The sequence below is a fragment of the Xiphophorus couchianus genome, chromosome 18 (genome assembly GCF_001444195.1).
Source record: "Xiphophorus couchianus chromosome 18, X_couchianus-1.0, whole genome shotgun sequence".
Classification (NCBI taxonomy): Eukaryota; Metazoa; Chordata; class Actinopteri; order Cyprinodontiformes; family Poeciliidae; genus Xiphophorus; species Xiphophorus couchianus.
This window is the reverse complement of record NC_040245.1, coordinates 795001-812696: the sequence shown is the minus strand read 5'-3', so window position 1 is coordinate 812696 and position 17696 is coordinate 795001. Positions and strand designations below refer to the sequence as shown.

At 40.7% G+C, this 17696-nt stretch overlaps 2 protein-coding genes across 4 annotated transcripts in view; both read left to right on the top strand.

Moving 5' to 3' along the window:
* The first annotated feature begins 92 nt into the window (after window positions 1-92).
* LOC114161732 (P2Y purinoceptor 14-like) lies at window positions 93-3823 on the top strand. Of its 2 annotated transcripts, none has more exons than XM_028045279.1 (2): window positions 93-331; window positions 2284-3823. In XM_028045279.1, exons 1-2 carry the CDS (start codon window positions 175-177, stop codon window positions 3432-3434), a joined length of 1308 nt encoding a protein of 435 aa, XP_027901080.1. In that variant the 5' UTR covers window positions 93-174; the 3' UTR covers window positions 3435-3823. The 2 variants fall into 2 exon arrangements, with proteins under 2 accessions (XP_027901080.1, XP_027901081.1); XM_028045280.1 differs by having other exon boundaries at window positions 214-362.
* Window positions 3824-7276: 3453 nt separating this feature from the next.
* The window catches only part of LOC114161740 (P2Y purinoceptor 14-like), an 18110-nt gene continuing 7690 nt past the window's right edge, over window positions 7277-17696 (top strand). Inside the window, exons 1-3 of one of the 2 annotated variants that reach the window (XM_028045291.1) lie at window positions 7277-7396; window positions 13190-13409; window positions 13481-13740. In XM_028045291.1, coding sequence (XP_027901092.1) covers window positions 13287-13409; window positions 13481-13740 — 383 coding nt within the window. In that variant the 5' untranslated portion in view covers window positions 7277-7396; window positions 13190-13286. Of the gene's footprint in view, window positions 7410-13189; window positions 13410-13480; window positions 13741-17696 lie in introns of both variants that reach the window. The other variant, XM_028045292.1, reaches the window with a different exon arrangement.

Here is a 17696-nt window from a genome sequence, read left to right as displayed (position 1 = left end):
TAGATGTTTGTTAACCGGATCGGGTTTCCTCGGTGCTGCTCTCTTCAGGTCTGTTTTTTTTCATCCTAACCAGTTAAGAGTCTGACACCAGCTCAGCACCATCATGAAAATGTCTGAAATGAGTGTTTGTTTCAGGAAGGTGTGGTTTGTGGTCACACTGACGATTGCAGCAACATGCTGCGAATGGACAGGAAAGCAGATTCTCTGCAGCAACACAGAGAATTAAGTCAACGGGTCGGAGCCGAGCAGAACCAGGACTCCGGGTCTGAGAGCCAGAGAGACAACGGCAGGGGGGAAGGTCCAATTCCAACCCTCTCACACGCAGCCAGAGGTGGGTGGCGCAACCCAAACACTGGATTCAAGTAAGAGTAGCACTCCATCATGCTTTCCTAAAACCCAGGTCTGTTAAGTTACTCAGGTAAGACTGGAGGCATATTTGGTAAAATACGTTTAACAAATACTTGGTAAAAGTACCAAAAGAAGCAGACTTCAGTGAAGTCACCTTGATGACATTTTTAAAGTTATGTGTATATTCTAGTATTTTAAATACTAATAAATAAATATCAGATTGGGGCATAAGAAAATTTTATTTACTGTATAAAACTTGAAAAACTTTTTATTTAATTTCCCTTTTGGGATTAATAAAGTATTTTTGGATTGAATTGTTACTTCCGATGATTCTACAGTGTTTACTGTATGTTCAGTCGGCCTCATCATGGCTGGCAGGTAGAAAGTTAAAACAACAAAGCTGGTGTAAGGACAGGAGGTCTCACTTCAACACAAACTGGAGGTGTCAGAGTTTGGTGCATGTTTCCTTTCCATTCAGTCAGATTACTCACAGTGTGTAAAGTATACAGGAAGTTTACTTCAAAACAACATTAATCATGTAAAAGTAAAAAGTATGGTGTAAAAATAAATGTATGTTTTCCTCCAAATAGTCACTCAATTAACAAGTGGTGAGATATTGTTCCATCAAACTCAGAATGCTGGACAAAAACAAATAAAATGAAGGATGACTCCTAATTTCTGTACAAAGATGATATAACTACTCAGTCATGCAACACTGTTTGGGAGTGGGGGTCAGAGGTCAGGGGGATCTGTCCGTTCTGGGATTCTGATGGTTCTGAGACATGTATTTAAAATCAATTTGAAAGTTTGAAGCTTTCTGAAGCCCTGTCTCCAGGAAGTCATCAAAACATTCTCCTCTATTAACACGTTAACGTTTTTACCAGCGCTGCTCTGAGCAGTAGCTCCTATGACGACTCAGCAGGTCCACCAGGTGTTTGCTAATTGCTACTGGCTAGTCTGAAGGATCTGAGGGGGGAGGAGCTGCTCCTTGAAGGCGGGGCTAGGGTCATCCCAGTGTTATGCAGCTGAATGGTTGCCATGGAGATTAAAGGATTTCTCAAACATTCATGAAAGAATCAAAGCAAAACTCCAGGTTTGTATCTGATGAAAAACAAGATGGTGCCTCGCTAAGCAACAATGTATTTGTCTCTGTTCACGTTGGCCAGTTAAAGGTTTGGCCAGCCCTGGCCTGTGGTGACGTGCAGAGAGGAAACTGACGGAACGGCTCTTCCTCTAACATGGTAACAGAGACCTCAGTGCTTCCACCACACCTGGATTCAGCTGAATCGGACACACAGAGCTGCACACAGAGGCAGATTTGCCTAACAAATGACTCATGCAAAAGTTGTCCCACTGTGCACAAAGATCACTTCTACTGAAGCAGCTGGGAAGATCACTACCGTGTTTTAACTGGCAACCAAAAACAGCATATGTGGCATTTCAGCACCATTAAGTGGAATTGGAGATTTGCATGCGATGCATAAAACCAGTTTGATGATCGTTGTTTTCCCACTGACTGGTTTTGATATCTGACGTCAAACTGGCAGCTGATGACAGCAGTCACAAGCAACAGATGGAAATGGACTTAAATGTTTTCATGTGGTGGTCGCAGGTTCGACTCCTGGCCTGGCGATCTTTCCCTTCTCTCGTTGCCCTCTTTCCTGTCGAACTACTTTCAAATAAAGGCCACTAGAAACAACAAAACCTTTACAAAAAAACCTGAGTTAATTGTACAACTTCCTAACCTTTACTGCAATTATTACTGAGGTTTTAGGCTCAGCAGATCCCGGGAACTTAACGATCAGGCAATCATTTAAAAATGTAACTCAGTTAATCTAAGCATACCAATTCTGTAAGAGGACTTCAGTATTGAATAAAAATTGCTTTGAAGTTTTATTAAACATGTTTGCATCATGTGTAATTGATCTGTTCCAGGTATGGACCTCTTTAACTGCTCCAAGCTCTCCACCAACAAAACCAGCAGTAGCACTGTCTTCACCAACCAGGTCCTCCCGTCGTTCTACATCGTCCTCTTCATTGTGGGTGTGGTGCTAAATGGCATGGCCGCTTGGATCTTCTTCAGAGTCCCAGCAGATTCTGCTCTGGTGGTCTACCTGAAGAACATGGTGGTGGCTGACCTCCTCATGCTGCTCTCCTTCCCCGTCAGGGTGGCGGTGAAAATGGGCTTCAACTGCTGCCACCTTTGGATTTTTAACTGCCAATTCAATGCCGTGCTCTTCTATATGTCCATGTATGTAGGAATGCTCTTCATAGGCTACATCAGCCTTGAGCGCTACGTCAAGATTTCCCAACATGCATCTTCCTCCACAAGCACCTCCTCATTCAAGATGAAATGTAGTGGAGTGTCTGATCTAAATCTTATGCAGAATACCACCTTTGCACAGGTTCTGGCGGTCCTCACCTGGGGTCTTCTCTTCTTATACTCTGCACCCAACGCCATGCTGGCAACCTGGCCAGCCAAAGACCATAACTTCACAAAATGCATGCAGCTGAAGACGCCACTTGGTGCCCAGTGGCACAGAGTATCCGTCCTTATTAACATGTCTCTATTCTCGGTAACACTACTTATCGTAGGCTTCTCCTACACCTTCATAGCTTACCAGGTCTACAAGACGTACCGCTGCATGCGGCGCGACAGCAGGGGCATCTACCGGAACTCCAACCGCAACATCTTCAGCATTCTGGCAGTTTTCTTTGTCTGCTTTGTGCCGTATCACGTCTGCCGCGTGCCTTACACCATGAGTCAGATGTCATCATCAAGCTTCAGCGAAGATACCAGTATCCTGCTTCACCAGATCAAAGAGGGAACTCTATTCCTGTCGGTGACGAATGTCTGCCTAAACCCCCTGATCTACTTCCTAATGTGTCGAAACTTCAGAAAGTCGCTTATAAGAAAACTGTCCAGTAAAAAAAGGAGGAAGTCTCTGCCAACCAATCAGAGTCCGAGCAACATGCAGAGGGGGGGATGGAGGAATGGATGCAAAGCAGGAGGAGACACTGAAAGAGAAGACAAGGACAGAGTAGATCCTGGAAGAGGAGGCAATCAGAGCACAGCAGATCCTTGATGCCCAAAAACAGTCTGGGCAACATCTTGGCCAACAGGAGACAGAAGGATGAACATTCTTGTGCACTAATGGAGAAAGAAACTGGTGAGGAATCTTCAAACCGAGAACATTTTGAGGCCAAAGTTGTGGTCCAAAAAACATTATGGATGGTAGGAACCTCTATTTAGGGGAAAGTTGGTGCTCTCCGTGTCCTTAAAAGATTCTCTTGTTGCACTGAGACAAGAAAATACCAACCAAATCAGGACACAGAGAGACTTTGTGTAAAGTGGTGACTGAAGATATCAGTAACCATAAAGGTTTCACACAATGAGTTTGTGTTGTCTTTGTCGTGACTATGTGAGTTCTGTATGTGAAATAATAAGCTGGTAATAAAAAACTGCCTAACTTCAGAGCCTTCTTTCTGTCTTGTTTGGCTTTAAGTTTGCTGAGATGATCAGAAAAAGCACCAAACGGCTCTTGGAGGCCTGAAAAGTTTATGACATGCAGGAGATCCAGATCAGAAGATTCTCTGAGGAAAGGAGGAGGATCATCCTCAGAGGTTTCATGTCAGGATTTGAAGTACCAGAAGACTAAAAAGTGGATATTTTGTCATCTGGTTGTTGGAGACACTGCAGATCCTCCTTGATGGAGAACCTGGTGAAGGTGATGTTTTGTGTCTTTACCTCAACCTGCAGGTTTCCTCCAGCAGGTGGAAACTTGATGTTCTGCACTCTAGCAAGACATCAAGAAGTCTTTGGAAAAGAAACAGCATCACAGAGGTTCAAGTTTCAGTGGATCTAAACTTTAAATGACTGCTGACTGTATATTTTCTTTAAGGCTTTTTCTGACTTATAAAGGTCAACATTTCTCTGTTTTAGCTGCAGATTCTCTGGTTTTTCCTGCTTTGAACAGTAGCACAAAGAAATAGGCCTCATTTTTATATCATACATGTATTTATATCCCATTAAAACAGGAAGTTACGGATAGCTTATTAAAAACTCCTGGAAAAGTAAAGTATTTACAAAAAATATCACTTGTATTTATCTAACAAAAATATTGGGGGTGCCAGTAATTGTGCAAACAGTGATTTTATCAGGATTATTTTGTTGAATTAAAGTCCAGAATGGCTGCATTGACGCACGAACCTCTAATTTTTAATGTCTTTGCTGCCATCTAGTGTTTAAAGTGTGTAACAACATAAACCTGCATGCAGAAACGATTCTACCCTGAAGTTTTCCTTCCCCATGAATTGACATCTTCATTAGTCTGTATGAGACAAACAGCTTTATTGTTGGGATATTGTTGTTCATATGCATTTTACTGGTTTTGTGTAATAAAATCTTACAAATCAACTTCTAAACAAACAATAATAAAATAAACACAGACATTCTAACTGTTAGCCAGAACTATTACTATTATTATATTTGTCACTGTCTTGTTTTTATCTTTAACTTTTTTTCTCATTTAGCCACACAGTGGTGCAGTAATGTTCATAACCACCAGAGGGCAGCACAGACTGGTACATTTTCCCGTTCTTTCTCCGTTTTAAAAATCTTTGAATATCAGGTGAGAATCCAACAGATTCCATTTATTTCTGCTTAAATAATCAATCCGATAGAATCACTTAATGTCCTTGACAGGAAGTCAGTTTTGCTCCCAATAACTGCAACATAAAACACACAGGATCTATTCTGATGAGAACCAAGAGCAGTGAAGTTGTTGGGGATAAAAATCTTTCCTGTATTAAACCGGTTTCAAACACATTTACTGTTTCATAAGATTCATTGGCTCTGATTCATTTTAAAGTTATTTTAATTTTTACCAGAAATGAAGTAAAAATCACGTTAAGTTTTGTTCTGTTTGTTAAGTTTAGATTGTAATGAAAATGAATCTCAGAGAATAAAGTCGGGGCGGTCCGGTTTGGTTCATTCAGCTGGTTGGACTCCAGGTCTGAACCAGAACTGTTGGCTTTCCCAGCAGGAGCCAAACAGCTGCTCCTCTTCCTGCTGCGGTTTGTCTAATCTTGATGTTTTTCTCTCTTCAGGGAGAATCCCTGCAGACTTCCTGGTAGCAGGAATGCTGCCTCACAACCGGCTCCTCAGATCGGACCGATAAGGAAAGAAAATAAACCTCAACTGGTTTTCTGAGAAACAATCTTTTAAAAATGTTAGGAGGGAGCTACTTTAAGCTAAACTGGTGGCACTGCTGGGTTGTGGGTTCAAATCCCAGCCTCTTTCTGCATGGCGTCTGCATGTGACTGTTGGTTGCTTTGGTAACTGCCGGCCACCTCCATCCCCCTGCTGCCCTCTAGTGGCTCCTCCAGTTTTAGACCCATTTTTAATAATGTAAAGCATCTTCACATAATCTCTAATGCCTGGACCCCTGCAGGGTCATCAGAACCTCAGACAGAACCTCAGACAGAACCGCAGGGTTCCCACAGTCCGGTCAGCAGTTTGGGTCCAGGTAGAGAGAAAATGGCGGTAGAATATCCTGGTGTATTAAAATATCAGATTGTGTATTTGATCAACTTTTTGGCTGCCAACTTAAAGTTTCTGAGTAAAATGGGTCAAAGTGTGACCTGAAGCAACACAGAACCAGAGTTTGAATCAACCGGCCCAAAGGTGGCTTCAGGATCGGGTCCAGTTCACATCTGGCCTCAGATTTAACCAGAACACCCAGAAGTCATGGCGACTCCAGGCTTTTCCTCTCAGGACGTCCAGAGGATTCATCAGAGAACCAGTGCATCGAGTTCAGTTTATTAGTAAAGTTAGCAAGTAGCGACAGTGGAGAGGAAAAACTCCCCTTTAACAGGAAGAAACCTCCAGCAGAACCAGAACCGGGCTCAGATGAGCCATCAGTTTGTTTTTAACAGTCAAGTCTGGAGTAACAGACGTTTGAATGTTTTGATTATTTTAAAAATGTTCAATATTTCACTCTGTTTCTGATTTAAGGTGAGTTCACTGACTTCTGTGATGGCCACCAAATGGGTTACATTCAATCTTCTGTTCGTTCTGCCACTAGTTGTGTTTCCATCAACATTTTTTATGGAAAAATTAGAAATAGTTTCCTAGTTTCACAAAAAAGGTTTTACCCTCGCTTAAGGCAGTTCTTGGCTTTTCCAGGAAAAAAAGTTTAAAAAGATGGAAAGACATTATAGATCTGTGCCTTACCAGAGGCATGTGTGGTCCATACTAGCTAGCGATACTTCCTGTTTATTATGCGTAGCGTCAACGTCTGCTTTGTCTGGCTGACTCGCTTCACACTAGTAGATGGAAATACGCTTAATTCCAATTTTCTTTCTTTTTTGAGAGTTTGCTAAAATTTCACATAACAACTCGATGGAAGCATAGCTGCTGTCAGCCAGCAGATCAGTAGAGGAGATGGACAGTGATGGATACCTGGTACCGAGTTAGAATCGCTCCAAACAGCAGCAGGAAGTGAAAACAATGGGGGACGAGTACGGAGCCCAGTGGGACTCCACCTGAAGGACGAACACTAAACCAACCCTGACTGAGAGATTTGATCTGCTGATGGTTCTGGATAGAAATGATGGGAACACTTTATTTGAGGAGTCTTTATGCATGTTTGACTCCTGAAGTGTCATCCAGTCTTATGCAGACCTTCTAATAAAGCGGTTTGTCTGCTCTGGAAACCCCAGAGAACCAGACGCCTCCAGCTGCAGCTCTGCTTGTTTATCTGCAGTTTCCCTGATAAACAGCGTTTCCTTCAGCAGAGCAACACAAGCTTCATTATGAGCTGCTTCCTCCTGCAAACGGGTTTTCTCTGGAAAACAGCTGACCAGGAAAACTGAAAACTGAGTTTTTTTGGTTTGCAAATGAGCAGCAGTGCAGACAGGTTTCCATTTTTCTCTTCCTCCTCCCCCCAGCAGCAGCGAGGAGGGAAACGCTGCGATCGCAGCGCAGCTCACAGAGGGAGGAAGTCAGAGCAGTACTCTGCAGGTTCAGGCTGGCAGACGCACACAGGTGAGTCCAGCAGGTAAATCTAATCATTTCCAGCTTTAACGCTGCTGCTGATTTGGCTCTGGAGGGTTGGAGGTCATCAGGTGATTCGCTCAGTAACAAGACTTGGAGTCGGATTGATTAACTTCACGTTTAGATCTGCTTCAGATCGATCATGTCCACCAGAGAGGACTTCCGTTTATCGAATCGTTGGTAAAGCTGCAGCGGTTTCACACCTGGAAGCAGGCTGGGAAGCAGCTGCTTCCTTCGGTTCACTTTTTCTCTCTGATGTGGTTCAGCGGTTTCTGCAACAGCTTCTTGGTGTGGAGAAAAGAAATCTGCAGATTGGCTGTAAATAACCCCAGAACACGTTTCTCAGAGGCGCAGGTGAAGGATCTCAGGTGTTCTGCCTCCCAGAGGGATGAATATCCATCAGACAGACAGAATATTAGAGGTTTTAGGTATTTATAGGTTGATATTTTGATGGGTCTACCTTCAAAGCAGACGATAGAGAAGTGGGAGCAGCTTTCTACCTGGATCACGAGGTTCTGTTCTGCTTTCTAAACTCTCGCTTTTCCATTTTCTCTACACGTTTTAAAGCTGATCTGTGTTTTAGGTTTAGGACTGATTCCTGACTGTCCAGTCCACCACACATTTATAGAAAAGATTATTCTGTTTGATATTAAATCTGATTTTAACCGTTCCTGTTTTGGGTTCGTTTGGGCCACAATAATTATTTCAGGATTTAAATCTTTCTGTTAAAAAAAGATTTAATCAGATTCTCTAAAATAAAAAACTTCCATCTCATTTTTCTGCCATTTGCCAAACAGAAATAATTTAATGCTTACAGACCTGAAGCAGGAAAACTTCAGTCTGATTTAATGTCAATGAGAAAAAAAAAGTTTGGATCTTTTAAAGTTTCCTGTAAACTTCTGTAGTATAAATAACATAATAAATAATCCATTTAAGGTCTGATGTTTTACAGTTTAGGTTAGAGATCCTTACATTCATCAAATCTGTGACTTTTATTCAGCAGAAATTAAACATGATAAGTTAAATTTAAATATTCCTGATTTCTGCTGAAACTAATTTAAATCTCTAGTCCCAAACATTTCAGACACCAAACCTGCAGCTACTAAACCAATAAATCAGACGCAGATGCTCCTAAATGTCCATAAAAACCAGAAATCCTCCCACAGATTACGGATCAATACGAGTAATCAAACGTGTTCAGGGATCTGATTTGTGCAGCAAAGTTATTCATAAAACCCATTTCAGCAACAGGATGTAAAAAGAAAATAAAACATTACAGAAAAGGAAAGAGTTGAAAAGTTTGAACCCAAACTAAAATTTATGATGTTCCAGTTGTTAATAATCTCTAAGTTTAAAGAAACTCTGTGTTTTGGTAGATTAGCATCAAAACTGACAGTAGTCCTCTCAAGGCCGACTTTGGAACCTTCTTTAAGTGGCTCTGAAGGTTTGGGTCAGAGGTCAGCCTATCTCTGGTTTCTAGCTGGAAGAACTGAAGCTCTAGATCTACAACTTTAGATCTATAACTGTAGATCGTCCCTCTTTAGTTGAAGCTTCAGTTTCTGTTCAGCTGGCTGATCACGTTTTCACGTCACTTTCCTGTAATTCTGGAAAAGCGACGCCTTGAAATCCAGACTGAACTTTAGAAGCAGCTCTGAATGAAATCCATTTATTCTGCGGCGTTTCTGCCTGGTGTTAATATCGCTGCATCATCTGCAGCCAGATCACAGTAATGATGCCGAGGAGAACAGGACGGGTTCGAGCGAGGAGCCCTGAGGGACTCCACGGCGTTCTGCAGATTTAGTGTTACTGACACCACGTTAGTCAGTTTGTTAGTTTTTACATCGCATGAATCCCTCCACTTCCAGTGAGACATAAAAATGACTCAATTTGACTAATAAAATCATGCGGTCAACGGCATCAAAGCCTATTTTCATGTCAACACAGGAGCTCCTACTCATTTCTCTGAAGTTTATTTTGTTTTGTTGATCTGCTGTGATAATTAACTGATCAAAGCAGGAACCGAAACCATCGTTGTTCACACAGTTTGCTTCTCCGCTGTTTTAGAGACGACCACCAGCAGTTAGCATGCTGTTAGCGCATGCTTGCCCTTTAAATATGGGACTGAACGAGAGTCTGTCAGTCAGATACCAACTTCAGTGTCATGAGCGTTCACACGTTCATCCATTGCCAACTTCTCATTGGATAAGCGTCCAAAACATGAGAAAAAACTGATGACTAATGTTTTCGTTTGAGAACAAAAACATTAGCCGCCCCCTGATGGAATGACGCCCTGGGCTGAGAGTCGATCCGCCCTGGTAAAAAACGGTCTGCATGTGAAGGGATTAGTTTATCACGCTGACCTCCGACCTGATGTTGGTTTTTACTTCTCGATATCATGAAAACAGGAGAAAAGCATTTATCTGTTAAAATCAACAAATCGAGATCCAACAATAAACAACGAGGCCAGAAATTCAGACTCTGAGTTTCAGCAGAAACTGGTGTCTCATCAACGTTTGATAGAAGAAGCATTAACACGTCCTTATCCAATAATACATGAACTAAATAAAATATCAGAGAACAGGAAGCAATTTGTGATGTTACACAGTCAAAGGTTAGCAGCAATAATCTGGGTTATTTAAGTTTCAAATGGATTATTTGGTTAGCTAGCTAAATATTTAGCTCAAAGCTAAACACTTTTTAAGAAATATCACTACAACATAAATCTTGTTTCTCATGAGGTTTGGCCCAACATTAACGAACCAGAGGAAAGCAGAAGGCGATCTGTAAGAGGAAGTACGTTTCTTAAATTGACCTAAACCAGCCAGTGTGGCCTAATCTGGATTATTTCTTAGACGTTTAAGTAACATTTCACAACCCCAGTTGCTCTTTCAGTTTTACTGAATGAATATGAGGGAATTTTTCTGCCATAATCGAAGAGCGCACATTTTAATTTTGAAAGCAGGACTTCATGTCTTTCTTATCAAAACTTCCTGTCGCTCACAGAGCAAGTGGCTCTGTGTCTGCGCTGATAAAGTTCCTGACTGTGTTCCCGGTCGGCCGGAGCTTTCGCGCTCGCCTCGTAGTCACGCATCACGCTGGTTTTATTTCATTTTATTATTATTTTTATATAATTTTTCTGGTTACACGAAGCACCAACCCATAACAAATGTTTTGTCCACTTAGTCAGAGTTAATGAGGGCGGAGATCTGAGAAACTGAAGCAACCAAAACAGTTTCTGTGGCTCTTATTAAAACTCAACAGACAGAAATGTTAGAGCTGCTAAAGCCACATTAGCAGCATTGAATTAAATCTCAGTTTGTTGCTCATCTCTGCTCAGTGCAGCAGATTGAACTCATCCTGCAGGGCCGGTCCAAGGCTGCATGAGGCCTGGGGCAGAATCTGACCTAGGGGCCCCTCTTGCTGCTAAAACCATCAGCACCTCTAACAGCTTCTGGGTTGGATTTAATCTGGGAGAGAGAGAGTAGATTAACTGGCCAACCTGAAAACAATCAGTTATAATTGCAGTTTATTCATTTGTATTTGTGAACAAACAGATCAAACTCACAGCATCAGATTGTTGCTATGGTAACAAAACAATCTAACTATGAAGATTGTTTGATCTTTTACAAAGTAAACTTGCCAGCTCCTTAAAATCTTACATTTAAATGTTAAACCATTTAAAATCTTTTAATTTATGCTGAAACCATTAAATCAAATTCAGCAGCTTTGATCATCTCAATAAATAAATGTTACATTTATGTATCTGTGTTAAAATATTAGCATTTATGGCCCCTGAAGCCCTGGGGGCCCGATGGAGCCGCTGACTTCATTTGGATTAAACAGAAGTGAAAATAATTAATAATCATTTTAATTTTGATTTGTTGTTTTTAAGACTAATTGTGGTTTAAATATCGTTTCACTGTCAATGTTTTCCTGTAACATATAATCAGTAATATTTTTACATTTCCTGTCAACTTAACATCTTTTAATATAAAAACATGGCGGACGCCTCGGCGCCCCGACCGCCGGGCTCAGCAGGTTTACTGGGGAAACTCTTCACACCCATAATAAATAAAAATGTCTGCTGTTCTGATGAACTGGTGGTGTGTAAAGTTCCTGCCTGACAAAAGATCAAGGTTGAGCTGTGAAGCCAAACATGAATAACTTTGCCACAAACAACTTGTTCGGTTTTTTTCATGCATGCCGACACATAAGCAGATATTTCCTTCAACATTTTAATAAACTGAGCAGAAATCTGCCTCAGCGTGTTCTTATTATGTTATTGTTGCTTTTTTCTCTGTGGCTGACTGCAGATGTTCGATGTTTCGATAAGCTGCTTCTCACTTTCGGAGGTTCAGAACCCGACCTCAGTCTGGCCCAGAATGTTTCAGGTTGAAATAAATATGATCACGTTTTATTTTACATGTGAACCAACGTCTCTGATGGAGGAGTTACCGTAAATACTGGAATAGATTCCTTACATATTTAATTAAATGTGATGTTCATCAATACAGTAAAAGCTGGTTAACTTAACTGATTATTTTAGACATTCAACCAGTAAACCAAATCTGAAATTCAATATTTAACTTTATTATGCTAAATTATGACCAAAGTTAACCTAAACTAATCTGAGTTCAGTTAAACTAAGATAGGAGATGCTAATAATAGGTAAGATGTGTTAAACTAAGCTAAGGTAGGCTAATTGTCATTAATTTAAGTCAATTTAACTTAGATATGCTAACCTAAGTTGTCATACACCAAGCTAAGCTTTAAAGCGCCAAGAACAATTAAACTAACTAAACTAAAATATCTAAAGTCTTAGAAAAGGTTAAGAGCTGTTAAATCAAAGTAAATTAGGCGAAACATCATTAATTTAAGTCGTGTTAAATATGCTAAGCTAAGTTGTAAACTAAGCTAAGTGATGGTAAAACGGTCTATGAGTTGAGGTTGGCTAAAATGAACCAACAAAGAATCCTGTGTTCAGGTAAACTGAGATAAAATATGAGTTAAAGCTTCTTCTTTTTTATCAAGTAAAGCTCTGAGAGACAAGCTGTAAATCTTAACAGTGACCCGTTTAAAAATGAAATTAATTTTAATATACATTAACCAAAGCAAAGGCAATTTAAGATAAATAAGGGTAGGCTGAGGAAAAGCTAAAAAAAGCTAAGATAAATAAGATAAACATAAATAAGATAAACATATTTATCTTATTTATGAGATAAACAAGATAAACATAAGATAAACATAACTAGCTTCAGTTAGCTAGTTTCAGTACTAGCTAACTGAAACTAAACACAAGCTAATATTAGATAAAAAATAAGTCAAGGTTAACTAGTACGTGAAAATTTAAGCTGAAATAAATTGGAGCACGCCGACACCGACATGAGCTTAGCTAAACTAAGCCAACAATAAATCTGAACTAAACCAAGCAAAACTGATAACTAAATCACACTCAGCTAAAAACGAAGGATAAAACGGTAGACTAAAATAAGTTTAGCTAAATCAGCTCCATGAAACTAAGGAAGCCAGAATAATGTGAGCTACTGTACGCTGAGATTTTAATCACCTTGTTGGCGCTAAAACATTTATTCTACCTTCACTTTAGTTTATTTTAGAACAACAACTGTCGTCTGAAAACACTTGGAAAGCAGAAAGATCCTATTTGTATCCAGTGATGAGCAGCTCAGCCTCCCTGAGGTTCATTATTCCAATTCAGTCGTTTTTAGAGGACAATGCTGTCATTCCTGTTTACCACGCTAACTGATGAATGTTTTCTATGTACAGAACCCAGCGGACTGAGCACCAGCCCCTCATCCTGCTCTGTCCTCTCTGGTTCTGATAAATCCAGTTCACACTTCGTTTGGTGAGTCACTTTGAAGGAATGGGTCCAGACTCGCCGTCCGTCCTCCCAGAGACGATGAATAACAGTAACTCCACCGAATGTGAACCAGTTCACAAATCGACCAACACCTTCTTCATGGTGATCTACAGTCTTATTTTTCTGGTGAGTGTTTGGTTGGAGATTCGTCGTTCGTTGTTGGTGCTGCAGTGTGACTCGGTTCCTGTCGTCCTCAGGTGGGTTTGATCCTGAATGGATTCACGCTGCGGGTTTATTTCTGCGTGTCGCAGCGCCGGGCGTCCAGCAGCGTCACCGTCTTCCTGAAGAACCTGGCGGCCTCCGACTTTCTCATCAGCCTCTGCCTCCCGCTGCGCATCATGAACTTCGCCACCAACTCCACCCTCATCCGACAGGTCTACTGCAACTTCGGCGCCTCCGCGTTTTACCTCAACATGTACGCCAGCATCCTGTTCATGGGCTACATCGCCGCCAACAGGTAGGCCTGAGCTATCACCAGCATCGACCAGAAACGACCAACTGAAAGCATCCCAGATTATTTTCAGCTCATTCCAACACATTACAAGAAGAAAGCAACCCAAAAATTCATTCATTCTTTCATTTGCATATTATCTGCCAAAGTTATACAGAAACAGAATGAAACACTATTTATGTCCTGGATCCTCTGCATAGAGATTATGTAAAGATATAAAAATTGTGACGTTCTTCGGCTGACAGATGACAAATTATGCATTCTAGAAATGCAGAAATAGATTTAAAATCAGGACATACTGTAGCTTCTCTTCTGTCTGTACGGCTGACAACCTGAGTTCCCCGGGGATTTCCGCTGCCGGTGAAAAACCTTTATTTTCAGTTTTTATTGGTTTCTTCTGCTTTTCCTTTCAGAACTTCAGTTTGTTAGTTTCCTTCTTGCTGCAGAATCTGGAACCTTTACTCAGCAGTTTGAAGCCCAGAATGACGCAGCTTTACAAGAAATCTGATTTAATTTTTATTTTAAGTAGAAGAAAGTCTCCAAGGGAAAGCAACAGGAAGCCGGAGTCCTCTGCAGAGTCTTGGGTTAAATTAGCTGCATTAAGAAATAATTTACTTAGGGGAAGCTAAGTGTGCTGCAGGGGCTGAGTTATGCATATAGTATCATTTTATAGCACAATCATCTATGTTACCTTCTGCTGTAATAGAAATGTTTATATCAGCTCAGAGGAGGAGCTGCGCCTGGAAGGCGGGCCTAAGTCCAGCCACGCATTTCCCAGCTGAATGGTTGCCATGGAGATTAAAGGATTTCTCAAACATGAAATAACCAAAGCAACACTCCAGGTTTGATTTAGATGAGGGAATAACATGATGAAAAGATCAAAAACTACAACATTAAATGAAAAATTAGCTCCAATATTAGCAGAAATGTTCCCACCACTGTGGATTAGATTAGAAAGGAAACACTGGACATATGTATGGATGTTGTATTAGTAGAAAACTGAAATGAAAATCCATAGAAGTTAAGATTATACATAATAAACAAAAATAATAATAAAATCTAGAATAAGGAACAATATTCTTATTATTAATAACCAAAACAAAAATAAAATAGTTGAACATGAATAGATATTACAAATGTTGCTAAATTGACAAATAAAATACTATACAGTGAGATATAAACCAGCTAGAGTGAATTTTGCTTCCAGACCATCTGACCTCTGACCTTTCAGGAAGCCTCACCATCTGGTTTAGTTCTCATTCGAGAGACGAATGCACTGACAGCAGCGCAAATAAATGAGGTTATTTATTCTCAAAAGGAACAATCTTCTCTGAGTGGCAAAAAAGAAAGAAGATAAAGTTTTAAGTAGCATTTTGTTACTTGACTTGTCAGTATAAAACAACTTTAACGCTCCTGGCCAATAAAATCTGCTGTACAGCTGCATTTGTTTTATAAAGAATATGGTTTTTTACATATTTGATAAAACTGTCACCATGTCGTGTTGGTTGGGACAGATGAAGAAATGAACCAAAAACAACCAATCAGAACCAGGAGGAGGGTCTTAATGCTGTCACTCAACCTTGTGAATGCGCTGCTAAATGTGCTGCTGGTGGAGAAACAGCTTATGGTTCCAGGAAAAGCGTTTATCCACCGTCATCGAAGGCTATGCTAACTAGTCTTAGCATCACGACAGGATCTGCAGATGGAAAAGCTGTAGCAGAACTGAGCAAAGGATTTAGATCAAATGAGCAGCACTACATGGAGAAGTGATTAACAGCGCTAAGACCCGCCTCCTGGTTCTGACTGGTTGCTTTTATCATTGGGAGAAGGCAAAAGAACTTGATTTTTTTCACACATTATTTGTCTCATAGCAAGTTGTCACGACTGCAGACAGCTTGAAACGTGTGAAAATATATTTTATATAAAAGTTGCATAGAGCCGCTTTAACAGGACTGGTAAACAAAGAGAAACGCTGAAATAAAACTGTACAAACAACAACAGCTCAAAGACAAGGCAGATAAACATCGTTACCTTAACGATGCTAACGTTATTAGCGTCGTTAGCTTAGCTTCGTTCGTACATGGTAGATCATCTGTTTCAGAGATTAGTTACCGAACATCCTGACTCTCGTCTAAACTCTGTCTTCTCCCTCCGGCCTCGGCTCCATGTCCTCTCGTTTGTCTTTTCCCGTCAGAAGGCGCCACAGCACATAAACAACGATGTTCCCACTTCCTGCAACTTTAGAGCTTAGTACAGAGGAACAGCTCCACCTGCTGACGGAAACAAGAACTACAGCAAGTGGTGAAATAAAAGCAAGATAGCAATTATTAAATACTTTTCTCAGGCATGAATTTTTACACGTTTGCATGTTTTATTCTTTTCCTTGTCTCTTCTGTCTGACAGACGGAGGATATAACTGATAATGGCTGATATAACATTTGATCTCACTGATAATTTAGCAAAAATTAGCACAAAATCTAAGCCACTGCACTTTGAATAAAATTCTGTTTCTGTTCTCTACTAATCTGGAACAAACATCCAGAAAACTGCAAAACTGTTGAAACACCGAGAACCAAGTTACATTAGAGCTACTGTAGATAATCAGCAGTATTGATTATTATGGTCTGGATTATAACTTTTTATGATCTCTCTTCACAATAACAATGTTATGACCTGGTGGATCAACGTCAGGCAGAAAATAATTTTTTGTATTTTTTTAATGTTAAAATGTTAAGTTAAATTGCTTACATAATCTTACAGTGAAAAGTTTTGGTTTTACTCCAGACAGTTAAAAAAATTCTTATGTTTTATTTTTTCTAAAGCTTTCGATGGGAAAAGGGACTTGGCCATTCAACTCCCTCAGTCTGATTTTCTCAGTCCACTCCCTGAAGTTATGCAGAGTGGAATCCTGTTGTTTTCATGCTCCCACTGAGCCGCTGTTTTATGATGAGTGGAAAGTAATGTGAGTCATTTTATACTCTGAGTGTTTGGCAGCGCATGTGACGGTTCTGCAACTCAAACATCTGGATTCCAGGAAAATGTGGGCAGGTTATTCAACATCCTTCTGGCTCAGGTTGGGTGAAATATGAGGCGTTATCATCTAACAAAAAAATAAGTGTGTTTAAAATCTATCCGGTCAGCGTTTTGAGCTCAGACTGCATCTTTATTGGGCTTGACTTGTTTAAGATCATCCAGGCTGTGATTCATTAGAGCTGAAGCAGGAATTACAGACCAAACAGACCCAGAGCTTCAGCTGGGATTTTTCCACTTCCCTGTTTGCACAAGTTCATTTTATATCTGACTGTTGCCAGGGCAACAAGATCACTGCTATGTAAAGAACAACAAGAAAATATTAAAACAGAGCCGGGACGTGTCTGAGCCCGACGGCTGGTTTGGTCTGTTTACTTCCTGTTTCTTGTGGGCGCGGCCTGCCTCTCTCCTCTAACGCTAATCGGAGCATCTTGTGCTAAATTTGCACAGTTTTGCATGTATCTGTGTGGTCAGAGTCTCAGGAGCTGCAGATCAGATACCAGATCAGGTCTTCATGTGAACACATTAACATTCACACGCTGAAAGTCGAGAAGAGGGTTTAAGGATGTGGTTTAGCGAATGCAGACGAAGCTTCATGCTAACTTCCTGATGTTTGCTGCTCAGCACTAGAGCTGAAATGTCTTTTGTTCTGAAAACTCAGAGAAGTGGTGTGAAATGGCTGCATGCACTGAGCCCGGTTGTGGTTCTGCTGGACCAGAACCCAGCAGAACCAGATCCAGCTTCCTGTTTTTCCTCTCTGCTGTTGCCATATGCATGAGGGGTTGCTGCAAAGTCAACGACACAATGCGAGCGTCAGTCAGTCAGTCAGTCAGTCAGTCATTCAGTCAGTCAGTCATTCAGTCCGTCAGTCAGTCAGTCAGTCAGTCCGTCAGTCAGTCAGTCCGTCAGTCAGTCAGTCAGTCAGTCAGTCA

Bases quoted from the DNA above. Each gene is read 5' to 3' on its own strand.
- LOC114161732 (XM_028045279.1), top strand. From the start codon at position 175: ATGCTGCGAATGGACAGGAAAGCAGATTCTCTGCAGCAACACAGAGAA. The intron at 332-2,283 runs GTGGGTGGCGCA...GATCTGTTCCAG, and splicing joins CCTCTCACACGCAGCCAGAG to GTATGGACCTCTTTAACTGC.